Source organism: Dromaius novaehollandiae, chromosome 1, assembly GCF_036370855.1.
Source record: "Dromaius novaehollandiae isolate bDroNov1 chromosome 1, bDroNov1.hap1, whole genome shotgun sequence".
In the NCBI taxonomy this organism is placed as follows: Eukaryota; Metazoa; Chordata; class Aves; order Casuariiformes; family Dromaiidae; genus Dromaius; species Dromaius novaehollandiae.
This window is the reverse complement of record NC_088098.1, coordinates 40,645,096-40,667,208: the sequence shown is the minus strand read 5'-3', so window position 1 is coordinate 40,667,208 and position 22,113 is coordinate 40,645,096. Positions and strand designations below refer to the sequence as shown.

The window sequence follows — 22,113 nt, the reverse complement described above, 5'->3', positions numbered from 1 at the left end:
TGGGTGCTTTGTTTCAATAGTCTCTGCATGCCTTCCCCATAAGGCTTGAATGGACATGAAAGATTGCATCAGCTGCAAGTGCTGTTTTCTGTTAAGGAGAGAGTATCTTGTCCACCTGCTTTTGCAGTATAGTTTCTAAAAGGAGCCTTGTTTTATATATTTAAGAGCAGTGTTTCCAGAAAAAAAGAGAAGTGTGCTACCTGTGAGGGAAAGGATTTGAAATTTAAATTTACTCTAAAACTGACTCATATGCTAGAGTGAGAGAAATATAAACTATAAACTTTGAACTGCTGGAACTTAGAGAACATGGAGATGCTTTTGAAATGATTTGTTAATTTATTTAATATGGCACCTATAATTTTAATAATTTTGTATGAGCCAACTCTCCAGGATTTTAAATAGTAAGCTATTATGAACTGAAAATAGTAGATGCATCATACATGCAATGTTTACAAACAAGTTATGAAAAATAAGGCAAAAATAATTAATATTAATAATTTATCAAATATACTTCCAAGGTAAGATACTCCATTTCATTAGTAAACATACTCTTGAAAAATAAATGAATTTTTACTAAAATCCTAAGACTATATTGTGTCAGTTTGCAGAGATACTCCATGTTTTCTCAACTCATTGAAAAATATAAGCTCTGACTTGTGGGTTTGCTAAATGAACACTGGAAAGACTATATTTAATTTCATAATTAAGCAACACTGGTCACGCTTTTAATATTGGATTAATGCCTGAAGTTTTATTTCAACACCAAACTGTCCTGTTTCTTGCCATAAATGCAAACATTAACAGCACCCTTTCCACCCTATGTGCTATATGAAAAAGAAAACTCGGCAGAACTAAAATACATGCTTTTATAGTGATTCCTTAAAGAATAAATAAATGCCACAATGAGTGATGTTTTATTACCTAATTTGTAGGTAATTCTTATTACCTGCAATTCTGCAAGTGTTCCCAAATATTCAGTGAGGCTTGATACATGATTATTACTAATATTGGATGATTAAGGTGTTATGCTTTGTATGAAAAAATTGAATTAATAACCCACGAACAAAGTTAAGGTGCAAAAAAGGTCCTCCTCAGGTCTAGTGGTGATATCTACCAGATTAACTGGAATCTGTAGCTTGGAAGTTAAATATGGCTGGATTTTATTTTGTATGTCTTACTGCCACTTGACTTGTTTTTGCTACATTCTGAATTAATGGTAAGCATAAATATGTGACCTACTAAATGTGGAAAACTGTTGCTCAAGCTTGCTTTGGATCTTTTGACCAAATTTCTTTTTCTATGTTCTCAATTAGTGGTTTATTAAAAGAAAAAATGCAATTAAGAATTACAATATGTAAGTTTATTCACACACACACACACACACACACACACACACACACACACACACACACCAAGGAGAGTGAAGGTAAATGCAGTAAATGAACAAGAGATGTTTCGTAAATAGTGTAACTATAGTGAAAGCTAATTTCCTCTGTCCAAATAAAAACCTTCCCACATGATGGCAAAAAGCATCACAGACTGAGTCGTTTTCCAATAGTGGTAATTATCTGGCTATGCTGGGCTTGGTGGTAGGCCAGCAAGAAGGCCCAGGGAGAACCGATAACTGTGGAGTTCACAGTGAAGTTTCTCTGTGGCAGCATTAACTCAGGGAGCTCATCCTTAAACCACCTGATGATTTTCATGAAAGGGAGAGGAATTAATTCTCCGCAGTGTCTATTCCTTCTTCAGCTGCAATCAAAATTGTGGAGGGAGGGAAGACAGCCAGGTAGACACAGTGAGTAATGTAATTTCCTTAGGAAGTCTGTGTAAAAGAGAAAGTAGGCTAAAATGTGTTGTAGATTTGAAAGCAAGAGTGGTAGAAGAGGTGGAAAATTTAGAAATGTGTTGTCTTTGCAAAATGCCAGTTTGAAGCAAGAAACTTTAACAGGTTTCCGGTGGGTGAAATTTCACAGCAGAACAAAATTTTGTTTCTCTGATAGTGAAAATAGGATGTGAAGGTGAATTTCAGAACAAGGCTTCTCCTGAACATAAAAAGTGTTTTAATAAAACAAAATCAAAATAATCTGCTTTAATCATATCGAGATAATAGTTTATTTCTGTTCTCTTTCCTATTTTATTATAAATTCTAATTGTTTCTGATCTGCTTTAGATGCAGTTCAACAACAGATGTTGGCATAGCTGTAAGCATGGCATGTGGTGGCAAGAGGGAGCAAGTAATTGAGGGTGAAAAGAGGATAGGAACTTCTTTCAACCAGCCCTGCTGTTAAATATGGATACTTTCCCTTAATTTAATTCTCAGTTACTCTTGATCTTTGTTTTTAGTTTTGCTCCAGAAAGTGATTCCCTTGTAAGAAATATTTTAAGAAATGTCCTTTAAACTGATAATGCTATCACTCGAGGATAGCACGAAAAGCACCTTATGAGAGAATATTCATGTTTTACTTTGGAAAGGCCTCCATCGAAGTTGGTTTTATGTGCTTGAGTATTTGGCCCTGTGGTCTTTTACATTTCAGCAGCTGGAAGCAGTAGTAGGCGACTGACTTTATTCATCTTTTTCCAAAACTTATTTGGGCAGCTGTTCTTCTATTTCTGGCCTTGATGTTTCTGCATGAAATGGTATGGATGAGGCTATGTTAGGTGCAGGAATAACTGAAGAGTGAGTATCCTTGTTACTGAATTTAACTCCATTTTGCTATCTTGATGTAAATTTGAAAGCAGGTTCTGCTGAAGGGGTGGAATTATATAGTCCATAGAAAACAGAACTTGAAGTAATCTTGAAGCAGGAAGGAAAGTCCATTCAAGTATCGAGGATTTTGTATTATGTGTACAAAGACGTTAATGTTTTGCTTAGTTCCACTGAACTTGGTTCACTAGATAAATCAAAGGAAGGGATAAACTAGTCTGTAGGCAGCTGTATGAGATTGTTCTCCTTTCCTCTGTTGCCTCCATTTCCACAAGAATTGTCATTACAGGAAAATTTTTTCTTGCCTTATTAGTGGAAGTAAGTTGAAGTAAACAGGGAGAGCCAACAGTTTGGTTGTCTTGTTTTTGCAAGTCAGGATGATAATTCTGATATTTTCATTAGAATTTAGCTGTTTTGTTACCATTGAGTTGAGCATACATTTCTTCTGGAGAGGGTAAAAAATCTTGCTGACAGCAACATCTGTTCCTTGCCTTCTAATCTGTAGGTAATAGATGACATTTAGTATTTATTCTAAGAAATAAGCAAAAAAGGAGACAATTTGATTCAGTTGGATTAAACTTGGGTGTCAGGATTTCCAGTCTTACACTTTTGTGCTGAGATTATTTCTGGTAGAGTACTGAGGGAACTGCATCCCTGAGAGAACATGGCAGAGATAGGATATCTAAATGTGATATAGTGGGAACAGTTTTAATGTAAAAGTAATGCTCATGGTTGGCTTGTTTCATTCCTTTAAGAGGGATATATTATAATATATTACTCTGTTATATTTTTGACTCCTCTGTGTTCTGAGAATAAATAAAAATGAAATGTGGTGACAGAGGTTAAACCTATAAAGCTTATTTTCTTCTGTTGGAAGCAAAAAATACTGATTTGTGGAGTAGGTAAGGTTACTGATCCAGTGACAGTAAAACATAGCTTTTTAATATTTCTGTAGAAAACACTGATTTAAAAAAAAAATCAAACCTTGAAACCTCATTAAATGTCATTATTGAAGAAGAAAACATCGTAGCTCAGATAAGATGTATATGGTATAGTTTCGCTCCATGTATATGAGACAGTAGTCTGTTTAACTGATTTCTAGTCCATTTCCTACAAGGCTTCTGATACTTTTTTTTTTTTTTAATATAGACTTGTTTTTCTTGTCTTTTGGGGAGGAGTACTGTCTACTGAATTCTTTAGGTGGTTACTCACCGAGGGACCAAACACTCTAGATATCTCCTTTAAAGCTATCTATTTTTAAGGTTGCTAACTCAAGTCCACCCTTCACCTGTGTACTTAACACCTGATAGTGATGATAGAGCCAGCTAGAATGCATTCCACTTGCGTTGGGATATAAAGTCATGCTGAATACAGGTAATGATCTAGCATGTTCAGCAGGCATCTGCCTATTCTTACTGAGTGATCAGGAAGTATTTCTGGGAAAATTTTAAAGTTTAGTTTCACTAAATGTAATCACTTTCTTTCCAGAACAAGTTGGGACTTACCTAGGATTTGTGTGAGAGCAGTGTGCTGTTGCTCTTTGCTGTTCTTTGCAGCCCAAATTTCCAATTCCTGTAGAAATAGAAAGCAGCTGTATTTCTTGGGCCTTAATAGTTTTCTGTTGAGATTTAATGTCTGCTTGTATCAGAAAAGGTAAGCAGATTTTGCATTATCATCCTTGCTTTGTTTTGCTGCTTTTATGACCACTTATCCTAGTTTCTAAATTTGTTTCTTAAGTAAACAATATTTACATGGTTGCACTGTCCTGTTGTTGTTCAGCTGGGGGCCTGCTGGCTAATTTCCGTCCAATTTGACAGGGTGGTGGATGCCTCGGAAGTGCTCTGTTTCTGCTGGCTTCTGCGGAAGCCGGGCACTGGGCTGGGAGAGGCAAACCAGTGCTTTGGCGGAAGACGAGGCTGCGGCACGGGTTCCCCTTGTGTTCTGCATGCCCCACAAGCGACTGGTGTGCGACCTCCCCTGACTTGGTGAGGCGGCATTGGGACCAGCCTCGAGGTGACCTGTCACTTGCCCAAGTGGGAGCTGAGGCCGCAGGTGGGAGCCCAGGACCCTGATGGGAGAGGCTGGGGCAGGGGAGGTGGAGGCGCAGAATGGAGGCTGGCACTGGGGGGGCTGTAGCGGGCCCAGGGGCAGAGGGGGCCTGTGGCTGTCCTGCGGGGAGGCTGTGACGGACACATGCGTGGGACTTTATCCTTCAAATCCACTATGATATCAGTGGACTTGTAAATAACTCTTGTTATTTAAGTATTGCATGTGTATTGTTTTTTCCTGTGTCACAATTTACAGGGTACAACATACTGAGATTTAGGGCAGACTTTTCTGAGGCTGTTTCTTTAAGTTTATCATGCAGATGTGAAAAGCTTTCCTTTCAGGGCTATGTTGTCAGTCTGCAACAATAGAGGTGCTTCTGGCACTTGATAAATACTGCTTTTAGAAGTGAATAGGAAGATAACACAATGATAATGAGAGGAGAAATGGAGAAACAACAAGATAAAATTTTTTTTACAACGTTTGTTTCTTGGCTTTCTGACTTCAGGTACTCACTGATAACCAAAGGTCTTTCATATGATGAGTGGTGAGAGTGGCAGGGTCGATCAAATCACCTGTGATGCTAAAGGCAAAAAGGGTGCACGGGGAAATAGGACATATTATATAAATGTCTTCAAGCAACAGGATCAGTTGCATTTCCTTTTCTTCACCTTAAGATAGCTGATAACTTTTTTGGAGGTCACAGAGGGTTTCCTATAATTTAAAAAAAAAAAAAAAGTAAGCCTTGTACCAGACAATTTTAAAATAATCTTTGTGTAAAGAAGCTCGAAGGCGATACATTGTTAAAGTGTACACTGGTCTTATATTTTATCAATTTCCGTTTCTCTGGCTCCTGTTGTCCTTTAATAAAATTGCTGCAGCAATTGCTCAGAATGTGTAATCGGTTATGAGGAACAGACTTGCATCTCTCAAATTTGATCACCACTGCCAGGACTTTGCCATTTGCATCTACAAGTAAACAGCAGTTATTCTTATATTGTCTTAATGTATATAAGCGTGCTAATTGCACATTTATGAGCAGCAAAGATGATCTCTGATAATATATTAGAAGTGTATTTGAGCTCCCCTGATTCTTGCCATATATGGCACAATAAACTGCCCAAATTTGGTCAAATATTTTTAGCCACTTAGTCATATGTCTTTTTATGTGCTGCATATGTAAGCTTTTGATTCACTTAGCAACAGTATTTTTATGAGTATGTCTTGCCAGTTTTTTCTTATGTATACTTGAAAAATGGGCAAGGTTTGCTCTGTAGATGGTTTGTGTCACAACCAGATGGTCTGGCCCTTTTTTTTTTCTTTCTTTTTTCTTTTATTAATGTTGCTCATCAATTTTAAGATGCCATTGTTCACAGGTTATGCATTTTGGAGGACTACAACATACCTGAGTATGCAGCATATTGAAGAGGAGTAGCATTAAAAAGACTATATTTAAAAATGCTCAAAACTTAAGTTTTCTAACAGAAATATAAACTTATTTTCCTTATAATAAATTGGCAGATATGATATACGTAGGATATCAATGGTCAGGCAAATTGGAGTTTTGCTGGAAAAACTAGTTATACTGCATGTGCGTGTTTTTTTTTTTAATGTTTCTGTTAAGTGTAAACATCTTTGTTTCTTGAATTTCTTTTCATCTTGAACGGAGTTATGACATCATGCAGTCAGTTACTTTTTGCTTGAGTAACAAAAATGACTTGCAAAGAGGTGTAGTTCTTTTGCTGAAGAATGTTTTACCGTCATATAAGTGCTGTACACGGATACTTTGAAAGCAATGAAGAGCATATGCTTGAGCAACTGATAGTCTTTGGAGTATGTTAATAAATCAGATTATTAAAATAATTATCTTTTGAGCTGAGAGAAAGATGGAACTAAAAAGTCGATTATGTAATTAAAAAATGTCCTGTAAAAAGGCAGTTATCAAGAGTACCTGAAAAGGTAGGAAGATGACTTAGGCTTATTAATGTTCCCACTCAGAAGCTTGTGTTTTTGTTTTTAATTGAAAAACAAACAATGCGAGCAGCGTGCTTTAGGACTGCTTGCAGCGCCACTGGAAGCTTAGGGATGAGCAGGCGAGGATGGGACTGGTCATTAGGACAGTTCTGTGCTGCGTTCTGCACAAAGCCCGGCGTTCCTGCCTTACGAAAGCGGAGGGGTCAGAGAGGGATAACTCCTTGCTGTTTTTGTTTGGCTGGTTAAGCAGGGCAGCAACGCATCTCCCTTACACTGCAACTGTTGCCTCAGCGCTGCAGAAGTGGCCTGAGAAATATCAGAAGGGAGGAGAGTATCTGAATCCTTCTTGGAAGGCACAATTGCTTAAATTAGGAAAGCTGAGGTTTTTACAGTGATGAAATGGTATATAATTTTCAGTCTTTTTCTCTGTGGAAGTATTCTTAAAAAGTAAAACCTTGTACCTTGCATTTTAGTAGAGGAATAATTCTGTAGAGGGATTTAGGAGCCTGGCAATACAAGTTTCTATTTCAACCTTCTGACTCTGTAGTATTGTTGTTTTATTAAACTAAAAAATTAATACCAGTCTTGTGGGGTCTAGCTGTTTTGAGTCCTCTCTGTCCTGAAATGCAGAAGGACTTTCCTCTGTGTTGTACTCTGCCCTTTTAAGGGCAGCAGTATGGAAGTTGGCAAGAAAAGCCACTGAGCACCCTGTGAGAAAAAGACTCAAACGCAGAGAAGAAAGGCAAAATAGGAGCCAGTCAAGATGGAGAGCTGGAGAGGGGCAGTATTTCTGTGTCTGCAGCATTGTTTGCTTGGTAATTAAGACAGACACTATATAGTGTGTGCAGGAAAGATACTATCTTTGCCCTGTGCTGAATTGATACCCCAGTAAGCCTACAAACAACAGTGATTAATAGGCTGTTAAAAGATGTATGGTGGTATAGAGTACTGGGCAGCAGCAAACAACAGGGCGTCGTCGAAATGCAACTCAGCATCCCTGTCCATACTCCTTAGTCTCACTGGGTTATAATTAAAGCCATGTTATGGTATTGGTTTCAAAACTGCTGCCCCTCTCTTGGTTAAAACACTGCCTGTGGTGTAGCCAGAAGGTTGGCCACTGAAATATCATCTCAGCTGACTAAGCTGGGCCTGGCATGGGGCAGGGTCTGGGGGCTTTGCAAAGGGAACTGGAGGGCAAGGTTAGGGTGACAACTGTAAATGGCTTTACTGAAAATAGAACAAATTTATCTGAGAAAATTGTATTTGTCGGCTTTGTTAAACTCTTTGCTTGGATTCTTTTGTTGAAGTGTTTTTTTTTTTTTTTTTTTTTAAACAAACCTGTAATAGCTACAGCTTTTATCTCAAGCTTGTCCTGTTCGCCAGGCAGATCCCAACAAATGATGCTTCCTTATAATACCTGAAAATACTCATCTTTTTTCTGAAGATGTTTCATAATAATAGACGGTATTGGAAGAACAACTTTAATGCGAACTTACTTCTTAAATCTTTCTTTCCTTATAGGCTTGTATAGATGATAACGTAGATATGGTGAAATTTCTGGTGGAAAATGGAGCAAATATTAATCAACCAGATAATGAAGGCTGGATACCTCTACATGCAGCTGCTTCCTGTGGATATCTTGATATAGCAGAGTAAGGCTTTTTTCCTCTGTATTTAAAATACATGTATTTTGCTAATACGTTGCTGGAGGGGCATTATAAGGAGATGGCATTCGTAAGTTGTCTTTTTAGGTGCTCCTGGGGCAAGTAGTGAGACAATGCTTTTTATATAGTACTTTAGTTATGAAATGTGCTGTGTGTATAGCTATTTGTGCATTGCATTTTCTCTTTTTAGCTCTCTCACACTGGATCTTCTGTAGTTTTAAGATATAAACATTTAAGACTGTTCTTCATGACTGTCAAATGATTTTTTTTTTAATTATTTTTTTCTGTAGAGAGATTGTTATGGTGGGGGGAGGAAGTTCAGATTTACATTTTATTAGTAGTCTGAAACATTGTCCAGGGTTAGGTCTATGTGTGGGAAATGGATTTTGTGACTTTATTTGCAGTCTTGATACTTTTGTTTTTCAGGTGTGGTATAAATTAGTGACTTCAGTAATTATTTTGGCTGTGGAACAAAACCTTACAGTTGAAGTTAGATGCCTGTTATGATATTAATTAAAGGTTACTCAGTACTCAATTCTGTGGGTGGTTTTGGAGTTATTCTTGAAGCTTGTTGCAGGCCACTGAAGATGTGCTAAAATCAAAATTTCCCGGAGGTTGTCTGTCTTGATTTGAAGTAATGATTGATTAGAGCAAATGTGTATGGCATGTATTATTTTTACTGTCTATTTGTAGGCTTTCACATGTTCAGCATGCTGTTCTTGCAGTAAAGAGGGCAGTAGTGTCTTTCCAACAGCTCTTTGGGTAAACAGAGTTTTCACTAATTCTGCTGTACCGAGTGTGCTGTCTGATCCAGTGTAAGACTTGGAGAAAATATAAGGTAGTATTTTATCATCAAGTTATGTTAGTATAACAACATCAATGTTTTGATGTTGAAATTACAAGTTTAGGGGATGGTTAATTGACAGTCTGTCCTGCAAGTATGAAAGATATGATTGAATTGTATGGGAAAGAAGAAATTCTGGAGACTGTTTTCAGTATCGTTTTCAGTGGGAAAGTTTTGTTTTTGATGTTCAAGGGGTGAAATGCTTTGTGTGTCCTTTTTATAACCAGGACACTGTCATTGCTAACTTCTGTAATGTGCCTTTTTACACTGTGCAGATGTTTGACACTATAATCTGTTTTGCCTGCACTCTGAAAGTGTTAACTTGTTGATCATACTGTGAAGAGAATTTCCCTGCACACTGAGGTAATACAAGCTTTTCTTCAGTTCAGTAGAGGTAAAACACGTGCTTTTTTCCAAGATAGGTGGTTCACTTGGAGGGGGGGACAAAAAGTTTTTGTTTTGGCATTGCAGCCTAATGTAAACAGATGTTCAGGAAAGAAAGAAGGATGTATTCCCTTGTCCACAAGAAAGTGTTTCCATATTGACTCGAGAATATCAAATCTGTAACATTCCTGAAGCCTGTCATCTTTTTTTTATTCTGTCTTTGACAGAACTTATCTATATACTTTCTCTAGATACATTTTAAAGAAATGAGATTATTGGATTATAACTCTGTTCCTTTTTTTCTACTCACAGAATGAAGTGGTGAGGAAGCTAGTTTTGTAGGACATCTAAGTTGTTGGAAGAACAGTGTTTATAGAGTGCAAGGAGTTTTGAAGATGAGCTGTTGAAGCTGATTTCCAGATATAACAGAGAGAAGAGTAACCTGACTTGAATGGAGCAATATTTATATCTGTTGCGTCCCCTAAAGTTGATATTTTCTCCTAATTATTTTTTCAGGATCTCAGCTTCAGACAACTTACAAAATTGACAGCAAAATTTGCAGCTAAGGCAAAACTGGGGGAAGAAGATGATATAATAAATTACCAGAGGTTAGAAGTTTGATTTTTATTTGGCCCATCGTACATACTGGGTCTGACATCTGTCTCAGTGAGAAAGCAACTTCCTTGGAAAGCATAGAAGAGTGTGTGTATGTGTGTGTCTGTGGCTGAATCTTGATATGTTTCATTTCTAGCATTAAGTTTTCTGATTCATGGAAGAGTAAATCATGGAGCTTGTGTATATATAGTTCTGAAATGACTACAGCTAATAGCTTGTCATCCTTCATTATTTCAGCCCCATTTTGGCACTGGTCCAATACTCGGGTATGGTCACATTGCTAAAATGCTGAGTGAATTTGTAGCATGGCCCCTGCTAGCTGGGGGCTTTCTCTGCTCTCACTAACTTTGCTGTCTAGCCAGTGGATTCTCACTGCAGGTGTGTCCCTGTCAGCCCCCATTCTGTGTTCAGGTCCTACAGCCTCCTCTCCAAGCAGCATCTCCTGTCCCATTTCAGTTATCTGCTCCTTTGGAACACCCTCCTTTCCTTGGGCATGTTTCCTATCTCCTTAAAAAAAAAAAAAAAAAAAAAAAAAAAAAAGCAATTGCCTGTCTAATAAAATGATGTCACTTCATGCAAAACAGAGCAAGAAAAAGTAGTTTATTAAAAAATATCAGCTAGTTGCAGATGGAGAGTTGTGCTGTACAAGCAAGAACTTCACCATGGAAGGCAACTGTTCCTTCTCTTTGTTGTTGTTTCTGAGATCTGTAAATGCTGAGAGTGCTTCAGCTTACTGGAAATTCTTTGAATAGTTCGATTTAAGAATTGCCCACTTAAGCTTTAGTGTTCTTCTACTTTATGATCACGTGAATTAACTTACAAGTACTTGTAGCGTGGAGAAGTTTTAAAAGAAAACTCTTCAGTGTTGCCAGAACAGGTGGATTTTGTGTAATATTCTGTTTTCATTATTTTCCCCTGTTTTTTGCATATACAGAAGTCTTTACATGAAGGAGCTTTTTTCCAATGTGTTAGCATAAATTCAAACATTAGAATCAAATGTTTTGAAAAGTTATAACTGTGAAAACAGGTTTTAATGCAGGAGGACTTAAGCAGCAATTTTGTGTATATTTTTAAGATGTTTTTGGGCAAGACCTTAAACTTACTGAAGCATTAACAAATCTTGTAAAACTAGTTGGGTGACTCTCTCAGGAAATCTTTTTGTGATAGTGTTTCTCTGCTGCTTAAAAGCTATATATTATTTCAGTTTCTGGGAATGAACAAGTTCCTCTGTAGAAAGCACAAAAAATGTAGCAGTCTAGAGAGAAGGAAAAACAGTGCAAAATGGTATTTAGGAATTTTAAAATGCTGATTCTCTTATTACTCAATGCTTTGTATTGTACCAAGATTGATTGTAAAATAAATTTGAAATGGCAGAAATCTTTTTTGCAAAATTAAAGTTTGTGATAAAAATATACTTTCCTGTGGGCTGACTTTGTACCATGCCTAATTGTGACCTTGTAGCTGATGCGTTTTGAGCCTGCTTGTGAGAATTCAGAGGCTATAATAGTTTTACTACTTTAATACAAATCCTTTTCATTTTCACCAAAATGGAAGAACATGCATCTTCCAACAAATGGCAGAAAAGCATTTTCCAAAAATAACAGTCGGATTAATACTTCATCTGACAGTTTCTTTCTGTAAAAATAAATAAATAAAAGTGGTGGGGAAAGATGTATTTTGAAGTAAGATAGAGGTTTTTGTACTCAGTACTATTTAGAATGAATGATACTAGTAACAGCTAAAGAGTTTACTAGGAAAGTTTTGCTATATTAGAAACTTCATAAATGGCATATACTTCTTGGATTGAGGAACATGGTCCAATATGATGTACAGGGCTAGAGTCAACAACTCTAATACATTTCTGTTTCCTTTCCTGTTGTCAAATTGTTTGAAAGAAGTGTTTATTTGGTTGACATTAACCTTTTTCCAGTTTGCACTTAATTTTAATCCATTTTTCTCAAGTCCCTGAAATTTCTTTTCTTAAATGCTAAAACTCAAACTGATGAAGCAAAACTGCTGTGGTCTTACTTAAATGTATAATTAAGCAAGTTCCCTATCAATAGTGACAGCCACTGGCAGCAGACTTCTGTGACCATTTATTTTAACTTCTTAAATGTATCTATTTCCCAGTGTTGAATTGCTTCCTTAATGACTAATAATTTCTGCTTGATAAATAACATTTTGAAAATACTGCAAAATTTTCTTTGAGTGCTCCTAACACTTTGCAGTTACTCTAAAGTCTTTACAGCCCCATACAAAGTTCAGCTGTTCATTTCCTCCTAGTCTCTGCTGAACTGATGTTATGAAATTCAGCTACTGAATCCATAGGTGAATCATGCCTTTGTAGTTTGGTTAAAGTCCAATCCAAAAATGTGCCTGCAATGGTTTTTGTTTCTAAGGGCATTACTGCCAAGAGGTTTCTAGTATTTCTTCATTAGAACTGGATCACAAGTTCAGTTGCCACAAGATCTACTCCTTGCTTCCCAGACTGTCATGAGGTTTAAAGTACTCTTTCCTGAAAATACAATCAAGCTGTGCAACTTCTAAGATAACTGATTCATCAGGAAAAAAGCTCATCGGTTGTTAAGAACTATAATGGCAGAGAGAGAGGGGAAACAGAACATTAAGATACTGAGTAACGTGATTTGCTCATATCTTAAATAGCGTGTACAGTTTTGACTGCCTCATTGCTTGAAGAATATAATAAAGTGGAAAAAGTCAGTTTAAAAAAAAAAGGATGATACAAAACATGAAATGGTTTCTGTATGAACAGCAACTGAGTAAGGCAGAACTAGAAAAGACTTGTTGGGGGGAGGTGACAGAGGTCTATAAAACCAAGGATTGCATGGAGTTGGTGGATAGGGATTGTGTGTTCTCTCAGTCCAAAAACTAGGAACATCAGACTAAACTAATGGAGCTGTATTCTGGCCAAAAAGATGTGGTTCTTCATGCAGTGAGTAATACACCTGAGGAAGAGTTTGCCAAATGTTGTAAATACTAAAACTTCACATGAGTTCAAGATATGACTAGACAAGTTCAAGGAGGAGAAATTCATTGAGGGTAACAAAATGCATACAAATCAGATCTGGTTCAGGAAATCCTTGAAAGTATTTGGAAACTGGGAAGGTATTACAGGAGTAGCATGTGTTTGCCCCATTTTTATTCTTCTTGGAGATGTGCTTACGGGAACTTTTGGAGACAGGCTTGATGGTTGAATAGACCTTTGGTCTGACTTAGTATGGTTGCTTTTATATTTGGGAGGCATGTTTGATATACATAGTTGCAAATACAGATCCCAAGACTTAGCACAGCCTCAAAATACATCTTTATTTAACAAATTTTAAAGGCTGAAGCCTCAGACAAACAGTCTGAGAGTGACCAATTTCTTAAGTTCAGAACCTCCTCACTCAGCTCATTCTGAGAATGTAGTTAAGAAACAGCAGCTTGATTATCCCTGCTGCTGTAAAACCCAGCACTTCTCTTCCTGCCCAAAGTTTCCTGTTTGTGTCTCCTCCTTCCCTGAATATGTAAAGCTCACTTTAGAAAGTGTTGGTGTAACTACAATCTTGCTGCTGACACCCATCCATTTCGCCATACTCCAGCCACCTGTAAGCAAACCTGGCCAAACTCGGTTGCCAAGACCACAACTAGCTGTTGTCCTAAGATCTATTTTAGTAACAGCCCATTAAGACTGAGTGACATCCTGCAAACTGTAGCTGGATGCAGAGATGTTCAGTGATATGGGGTTTACTTAAAGCTCTGATTTCCTAGCAGGGGTACCACGATCCCATGTAGTGATTCCTGCCTCTGTTGCAAGGATGGCTCTGCCGCTGACGTAGCAGCAGCTGAGCGCCTTCAAAATACAGCCAATGTTGAAAGGGAAATTCAGTGCAGTTTCAAAACAGCATGATCTAATTTGGGACTACTGCTGAAATAGGCAGCCATTCCCTCCTCTGCTTCCTTCCTTTGCTGCCGCCGGCTCCCCCTCTCTTGCGTTACCTAAAGATCACACAACACTGTGGTGACTGTTACTGTAAGCCTAGCCTTCAGGGGATTTGGAGGGCTTATTCACTTTTTGGATCAGTGAGCCAATCTGTCTTGCCAGCAGCGGTTGGCATAAATGTGCAGGCTTTAAAAAAAAAAAAAGTCTGAGCAGCTTTTCAGATGTGGTTTGTACCTGGGATCAGGAGCTGGCTGGTGGAAGGGGGCTGCTTGGAGGTGGAGCCCTGCCGGGTCTGTCTCCTCGCGAGCCTGAGCTGCTCCCTGCTCTTGGATGTTCTTGTGCATAGCTGAGGGTGGCAGTGCTGGGAAATAGATTGCAAAACAGTTTTCCTAATTCATCATCCGAAGCTATTACTGGAGGTTTTTAAATCTAACCTCTTTTGCCTTAACCCATTGTAATCCTAGAGGAGCAAGGCATAATTTAGGTAAGGCAGATTGATTAAAAATGTTGCAGATGGCTGCCATCTCCTTCAGCTTTGTTCCCAGTTGTGAATTTAACTCACTGAGGATGAAGTGGTGTCAGTAGTGACACATGCAGACGTGGGTCTTTGGAAGATGATCAGAAGTTCAGAGTTGTGAATGGCAAGGTGAAATTGGTGGCCTGATATAAAATATTAGGCAAACTAATATGGGGTTTGGACAGATAAAGTGTTACAAGGTGAATGAAAGTTTTTGTCAAAATACAAGATGTTACTTGAAACACTATAAGGAAAAGTTCACTGGAAGAGTAAAATCAAAAGGAAAAAAGACTAAACGTGAAACTTGACAGAACCCACTCAGAAAATAAGAAAAGGACTTCAGAAAGATATATTGCAAAAATAACCATGTGGCAAAATAGAAGTAGGGAGAAGATTTATCTCCAGCCAAAGAAGAACAATTTTACTAGAAGAATGACTGACTCCTTGCAAGTTAACACTGGTAAAAATGGAATGTTTGTTCTGAGAGCTGTGGAAAGGTCACTGAAGGCTTTGGAGGATTGTTTCAATTAATCCCTTTCTATTTACTGTCTTGCTTCTTCCAGGAAGAACACTTAATTAAAAAAAAAAAAGTTTGAAAATATTGCAAGACTGTCTCTTGGTCAAAAGAATAATAATTTCTGGGAGTGGGAGAGAAAATATGCTAATATGGTGGTCGCTTTTTTTAAATCGAAGTTTTTCCTTTATCAAGAACATAAAAATTCCTCCTCCAAACTTGTATTAGACATTTGCAAGTTGAAGACTAAATTTCATTAGAGAAGAGAATGGAGAAACTTGGAGATGGGCGAGTTGGTATCAGCTGGCATTTTCTTTTGCGAAGTTGTACTGTGACAGTGTACTATTTTCAACATATTTTTACTGCCAGTATGAACCTAGAAATAACTCCTAGGAATAATGAAACACTAATTAAATTGTTTGGGTTGATGGTGAAATTCCTTTTCTAAATCATGTCATTGCATGGTAGAGTTTAATCTTTTCTACTGCGTAGCTGTGATCCAAAGTTCAGATGAAAAACAACTGGCAAACACACAATAAGATATGGTTGATGGGTTAGAGGAAATTACAGGACCTCTTTGATACCTGTTTGTTTAATTGAGGGAGTCTAGGAAAGCTGGTCACTCCAGGATACAGGAAACTGTGTGCTTTATAGCTGCCTTCAGATCGAGTAACTGTGTGCATCTCTACTTGTGCCCTTAAATACTGGTTAGTAAGTATATTGCATTTCTGTTCTTCAGAGAGCAAATCTAATAGATTTTTACAAAACTAACAGATTTTTTTAATTCAAAGACGTGTCCTTCAGGACTTCACCATTTGATTTGGTGGAAAGTATCTTTTTTCTTTCAGTGTGCTTCATCAGTTCATTGGATCTAACAAAAAGTCAGGGGACTGAAACCGAAACCCTTAATTTTTAGCTGAAGGAGGAGGTTTAAAAGGGCAGCTCATGTTAAAAAGAAAACCTTCTTTGAGATGTGATGTGCATAGGAAAGTTTATAGGTATCAAGAGAACAATATGTAGTAGAGATCTTAGCTATGAATTTTGAAGTGCAGTATGAGCATGTGAGTGATCCACATGGAAGAGAAGACAAGTCTTGGAGCTGAGGTAGAGCCCTAAGAAACATCTCTTGTCAGGTCCTTGGATGATGACCCATAACTGTACTTTGCCACTGACTGACTGCTCTTTTCTAGGTATGACTGGGGTATGAGAGGGCAGTTCTAGACACATGAGCAACCAGGTTTTGAACTCAACAAATGCTTCGTAAATGTGCCATACTGTCACTTCTGAGGGCCTTGTAGATTAATTCTAAATTACTGTTGTAGAGAGAACAGATGATAATTTCTTCTTAGGTTATGGAATCTGTGGAATTGTTAGTTTTGCTAAATTATTAAATATAGTATTTATTTAGTTATATGATATAATTTAATTCACAGTAAAGTTGTTTTTGAGCATTGTTGTTTTCCAGGAGAAAACATGGGTGATGTTAAGTTGTCACTCCTGTGCATCTCATTTTTTATTTTCTTTCAGCTTTTACATAAGCTTTCTTCTCTACTGTGAGTTTGACCCTACTCTGCGGTGTACGGTAGACTTTCTAACAACGCTGAAACAACTTACGCACCTACTTCTCTTTTCTCACAGTTGTATTTTGTGGCATATCCCAATTTACGTCATTTCAGTGCAAGTGATCCTGTGTGTGTGTATTTTTCTAGTCTTATTATCCTTTATTGAGGCAAGATAAAAGCTGCTTGAGTTCTTCTAAAATCCATGTAAATACAGTGTCATGTCTGTAGAGATATGAGGCTGTTACGCAATGATGAGAGTGAGTGAGTGGATACAACTCAGATATTAAGATATAAAAATGTATTTTTGTTTATGAACAGCAGGTATGACAGAGCAGGAAAAAAAAGCATGAAAAGGGAATTAGTTGATTACAGATGAGGCACTGCTGAGCAAGTTTTAATAGAGAGCAAGAGTTTCCCTTGGAAGAAATACGTTTTCAAGGAAGCTCAAGGTTGACTGGTTAGATATAGATAGAGGTATACAACTGCTGTGAATTACAGACTCCTGATACTTAAAGAGGCATCAGATTGAGTTCACTATTACTGGATGGTGCAAAAAGTTGCATTATGACAGTAGTGTTGCTTAATACAGAGATTTGGTTATTATATTATTGGATAATATGATTCTAAACAAGAAGATAAATTTGGTGATGTAATGATTAATGCTTACTTCTGTTTCAGTGCAGTAAAAAGTTTTTTCAGAGCTGATCATGATTTAAATTTTTCTGGTGTAAATGCCACCAAGTTGCTGTTGAGGACAATAAGGTTGCTAATTTAGTTTCATAATCATAACTTCTATTGAAATAGAAAGAAAGCAGCTAAAAATCAGAATCTGCAGTGCCTACTGTAGCCAAATTAAATGATGCTACTCTTGACACAGGGCAGGAGGGAAGGCGAGCTAGCTGTGGGATGGCTTCTTACATTGGTGAGGAAATATGCTGAGGAAAGTGGGCAGAAGCATGATTTTCCTTTTTCCTCCTCCCTTCCCACCTGCATGCTGTCATTATCTCTCCTTTTCAATCAGTATAACCCAATCCCAAGTATTCACTTTGACAGTTCCTTAAATTGGCCTAAGTGCTGGAGAGTTGGTACCAGAAAGCATCCCGAGCACAGAGACATCATGCGGTAGAGTTACTGTACTCTTCTGCAGAGGCTTATTAACCCACAAGATATTTTTCAAATGTAACCTTTTTTTTGCACTGTAGGATGCAGTCTTGTGGTCCCCCTCCCATATACGTGGTCAGGGATGGGGCGGAGAAAGATTATCAGTTTTAGATAAAAATAGTCTTTCTGGAAAAGAAAATTGGAAAACCATTTGTGGTTGAAAAACAACATGTGTTTTTATTGTCAGACTTGATAGTGTTTATTTCTTAATTTCTGATATTTTTGGAGAATGTCAGACTTCAAAACATTGGTCTGGTAGCTTAAAATTTTTGTGCGTTCTCTGGGGATTGAAGTCTTCCTTCTCTTTAGCTTTGTTTTGTTTAGGAAATTGTGCTAAATCTTGAAAGCATTTACTGTAAAAGTTCATATGCTCAGGCTTGAAAAATCATTAGATTTTAACTAATCAGCATAAAAAGCGTTTGCTAAATTTTGTCAAAGGCTTTGAAATAAGGGGGTGAAACACTTGTTCACAAGGTGTATGGTGAAATTAACTTCTGACATATATTTCAAAAATATTTTGTTTCATTTTGTATTTCTTTTCTATTGAAGTTTTTGTATTGTATTCACACTGGCAATACCTGGCTCCAGCTTGTTTTTCTGTTCTCTAAATAGGTTATAGCATATGTTTGCCTCTATAGCTTTCTTTGTGTTTCCTGTTTTCCTGTTCTGACTCACTGTTTACCTGTACCTAAACATTTCTGTGCCTCCCCTCATATGTCTTTCCTCTGTACAGATACTGTAAAATATGTAGGCTCTAGTTGCTCTTTGTATGCTGCAAGTAGGAATTTAAACTGTTAAATCTTTGCACTGTTAATGTTTAGGTGGCCACCTACATACAAGTATTTCTAGAGCTTATTTCTGGCTTTTTTTTCATAGCTTTCTTGGAAAACAAGAGGGCTAAGACTAACTAGATATTGTTATCTTCACTGTTTTCTTCTACGCTGCTATACACCAACAGTGAAAACAAATCCTAATTCCTCTGCTTCTCTGGGTGTGCGAGTTACGTTGGAGGCTAGGGACAGCCAGCAATGTACAGACCTCAGTGTTGCATTGGTGCATTTTGGAGTGTTGTCTTCATAAACATGCTTATATTCTTTATATAGGTATATTTTTTAGAGAAAATCGGAAGTGTTGTTTGCTTAGAGGAAAAACTTTTGCTATCCATGAGCAAATAAGCAATTTTTTCTCATCTCTGTGCCGTACTACTCCAAGATGCCTTTCATAACAAAGTTCTCACGGCACTGAGAAGGGAGAATCAGAACAAGCTGGATTTGCTGCTTTCTGGAAGAACTCCTACCTATTGAAGGGTATATTGAAAAAAAATCTATGCAAATTAGTCTGTAATCTAAACAAAAGATGCTGAAATCTGTATTGGGTCAATGAAAGTTGAGAAGAAATATCATTGTCTTAAAATCGTTTGGTCATGTGTTTTCTAGCTATTATGTTTTATTCATGTTGTTTTAAAATATCTCCAGCTCTCTGAAATTAATCAACTGCTGTATTTTAAATTAATGTTAATGTATGTTAGTTTCTGTCCTGTGATGTACATGGGAGGAAAGAACTTAGAGCTGCATCAGTGATCTGCAAGAGGAAAGCATAAATTCTGTCTTACATCTCTTGTTGGTATCAGTTGGCTTTAAATGTTGCACTCATGTATTTTAGTAAAAATAATTACCTACTTTTGCAAAGTAATCTCGAATTGCCTTATTTAACCTGGTATTATTAACCTGGTATTTTGTGTAGCTGCTAGTTGGTCATACTGCCGTTAGGGGTGAACATTACTATTCAGAAGGTATGGTAGCTTTGATTTTGTGAGAAAGATGTGAATATCTGGAATTTGCCAAGAAACATAACTTTAAGAATGCCTGTGTATACAATCAATCGGTAGTGAACTGAGGAAAGCCAGAATGGCAGTGTTTAATTGAGACTTTTATTATGATTTCCTTTTAATTTAAATGGCATCATAGAAACCTGTTTTTTTCGCTCAGTCTTTATTCAGTTCTCAGTTTTGAGAGACAGATGGTTGAGGCACAACAGCAACTGACAGCATAACATGGTGTTTTGGAAACTGTCTAAATAAGAGTTATCTATGAATTTAACTTAATTATTTTTGAAGTTGTTTAATTTCTTCCAGATTAGTTTTAAGATTATTCAGGACAAAGTATTCTTGGACCAATGAAATTTGTACTGTTTTGGTTCCTGTGTTAGGCGTGGATCCGTTGTTTTCTTCTTTAGTATGTCTTGTGGTAGCTTCAGGAAAAAACACAACTGCAGGAATATTTTGCTGTAGAGAAGGAGGAACAAGGGAAATTACATAGAGGCTGTCACTAAAAAGGATGAAGAGATCCCTTCTGGTGTGAAAAGCCTTGTCTTCTGCATGCTGGTCAGCAGCAGCTTGAGATGTGTCAGATGTCACTTTTCTGGGCAAGCAGAGTTCTTCCATACTGTTAGGCCAATGAGTCACCTGCCTGATGTTGAGTACTTTTATACAGTCTTGGCAAAATAATACTTACGGGTGTTAAAATATGTATTCAAAGTAGTGAAATTGTGACATGTGACATTTCTTTATCAATAAATGTATCTGTTGTTTGTTTTTGTAAATAATGTGTTTGAAAGTGAATGTGGCAGTAGCAGGGCACAGAGGAGAGGGATGGAGGGTGGGTGTTAGCTGTTGGCTCATATTCAACTAGCTTCACATTTACCTTGAAACTTGCCCTGTTGCACTGGAGATATGCATGCTACTTCCACAACAGAATTTGGCACAGTGTTAGCCTAGTGGTATAGTACTTGCTTCTGGTTTGTTTAACTTAAGATTAAAAAAAAAAAAAAAAAAAAAAAAAAAGCTTTATTTAATCTATTATTTTGAGAAATGATGATGAATAGCACCCAAAAGAATGCATATATCACATACAAGCTATGATTTTCTCTCTTGGTACGTTGCATAGGCAGGTAGTTACAGCTTTTTGCTTGCTGTCAAGTACTATTTTCACTGTAGGTAAGAAACCCGACTTTTAGAAGGGCTAAGAGGTTTCAGGTAGCAGTTCTGTTTGTGGCTGAGGGAAGTCTAACATTCAGTGCAGAATTTAATTTGACTAACTCTTCTGCAGTGATTATTTAAAGAAATAGAAATTCTTTTGCAGTCAAACCAATAGAAAGTATTGAAAGAATCAAGGGTTATAGTTTTAGTGTACTTTAACTTAAAAATTAAAACAATTTGAAAGAGCAGTATTAAAATTTTAAAATTTTAGTTTATTTGTTAAATGAGGCTTGAAAACTTAATAGTTTGGGCAGACTTGTTGTTGATATTTTTGTATTAGTAACTTGAAGGATTCACAAAGATGTGTGTTCAAAAGCGTAGCAAGATTTTGTATGAACAACTCAGTGATGTAATTCTGAAAGTAAGAGGAGGCAATTGAAGATACATATTCAAAAGATTCATACCTTTTAAATTTGCTTTTATGTCCTGTGAACTATGGGGCAGGTTTCCCCCCCCCCCCCCCAAATGATTGATTGCACAGCTGCCGTGAGCACAGGGACACTTCCTCTGTCTTTGGCTGCGTATTATCATTAAGTTAAAACTCTCCTGGAATTCATTTGAGCTCTGCCATGGTGGGGGAAGAGGGAAGTGGGTTTGGCTGAAAATTGCTAATTATTTAAAAACTACTTGTGCTATTTGCTGTTGCAGCCACTAACAATTAAGCCTTGATTCTTTAGGAGGCCAAACTGAAAATGTGTTTTTAAAATGTGGATGCAGCATGTTGAACCTGTATTCAATAAGAGATTTTTTTGGGGTGGGGGGAGGCTTCTCTCCTCGCATTTTAGCAGCTAGAGAATACTGTTTAGTGTTCTGGAAAGTTAGAAGATAACGCTCTTTATTTTCACTAGAGGCCCTCTTATTTTCTCTAGAGAGTTGTCCAGACAGACTTCAGTCAGCAATTCTCTCTGACCTGCATCGGTGCAGCAGCCCTTCGCTGTGCTGCCTTGTGCTCGCCACCCTTCTAGTGACCTTCAGGTTCAGCAAGTACTTAAAGTTAATTATATCCCCTAATGACTTTGCAAACTTGTTTCCAGATATTGTGAACTGGGGCAAGGTTCGAAAGTAAACATATGCCCCTGTTTCTACTGCTGAGATAAGCAGCGCTTAGCAAAATGTGGTCTGCAGCCTTTCGAGTTGTTTGCAACTCT

At 37.4% G+C, this 22,113-nt stretch overlaps 1 protein-coding gene and 1 long non-coding RNA gene across 6 annotated transcripts in view; both read left to right on the top strand.

Moving 5' to 3' along the window:
• PPP1R12A (protein phosphatase 1 regulatory subunit 12A) overlaps positions 1-22,113 on the top strand; it is a 129,932-nt gene that overhangs the window by 38,123 nt on the left and 69,696 nt on the right. For 4 of the 5 annotated variants that reach the window (XM_064509513.1, XM_026100412.2, XM_064509508.1 and 1 more), the window contains exon 2: positions 8,246-8,376. The exons of the other annotated variant lie outside the window; for it this stretch is intronic. In XM_064509513.1, coding sequence (XP_064365583.1) covers positions 8,246-8,376 — 131 coding nt within the window. The remainder of the gene's footprint in view (positions 1-8,245; positions 8,377-22,113) is intronic. 5 annotated transcript variants of the gene reach the window in all.
• LOC135327914 (uncharacterized) lies at positions 8,383-20,770 on the top strand. Its single transcript, XR_010388518.1, has 2 exons — positions 8,383-9,226; positions 9,508-20,770. It is a non-coding gene; the product is annotated as an uncharacterized LOC135327914 (long non-coding RNA).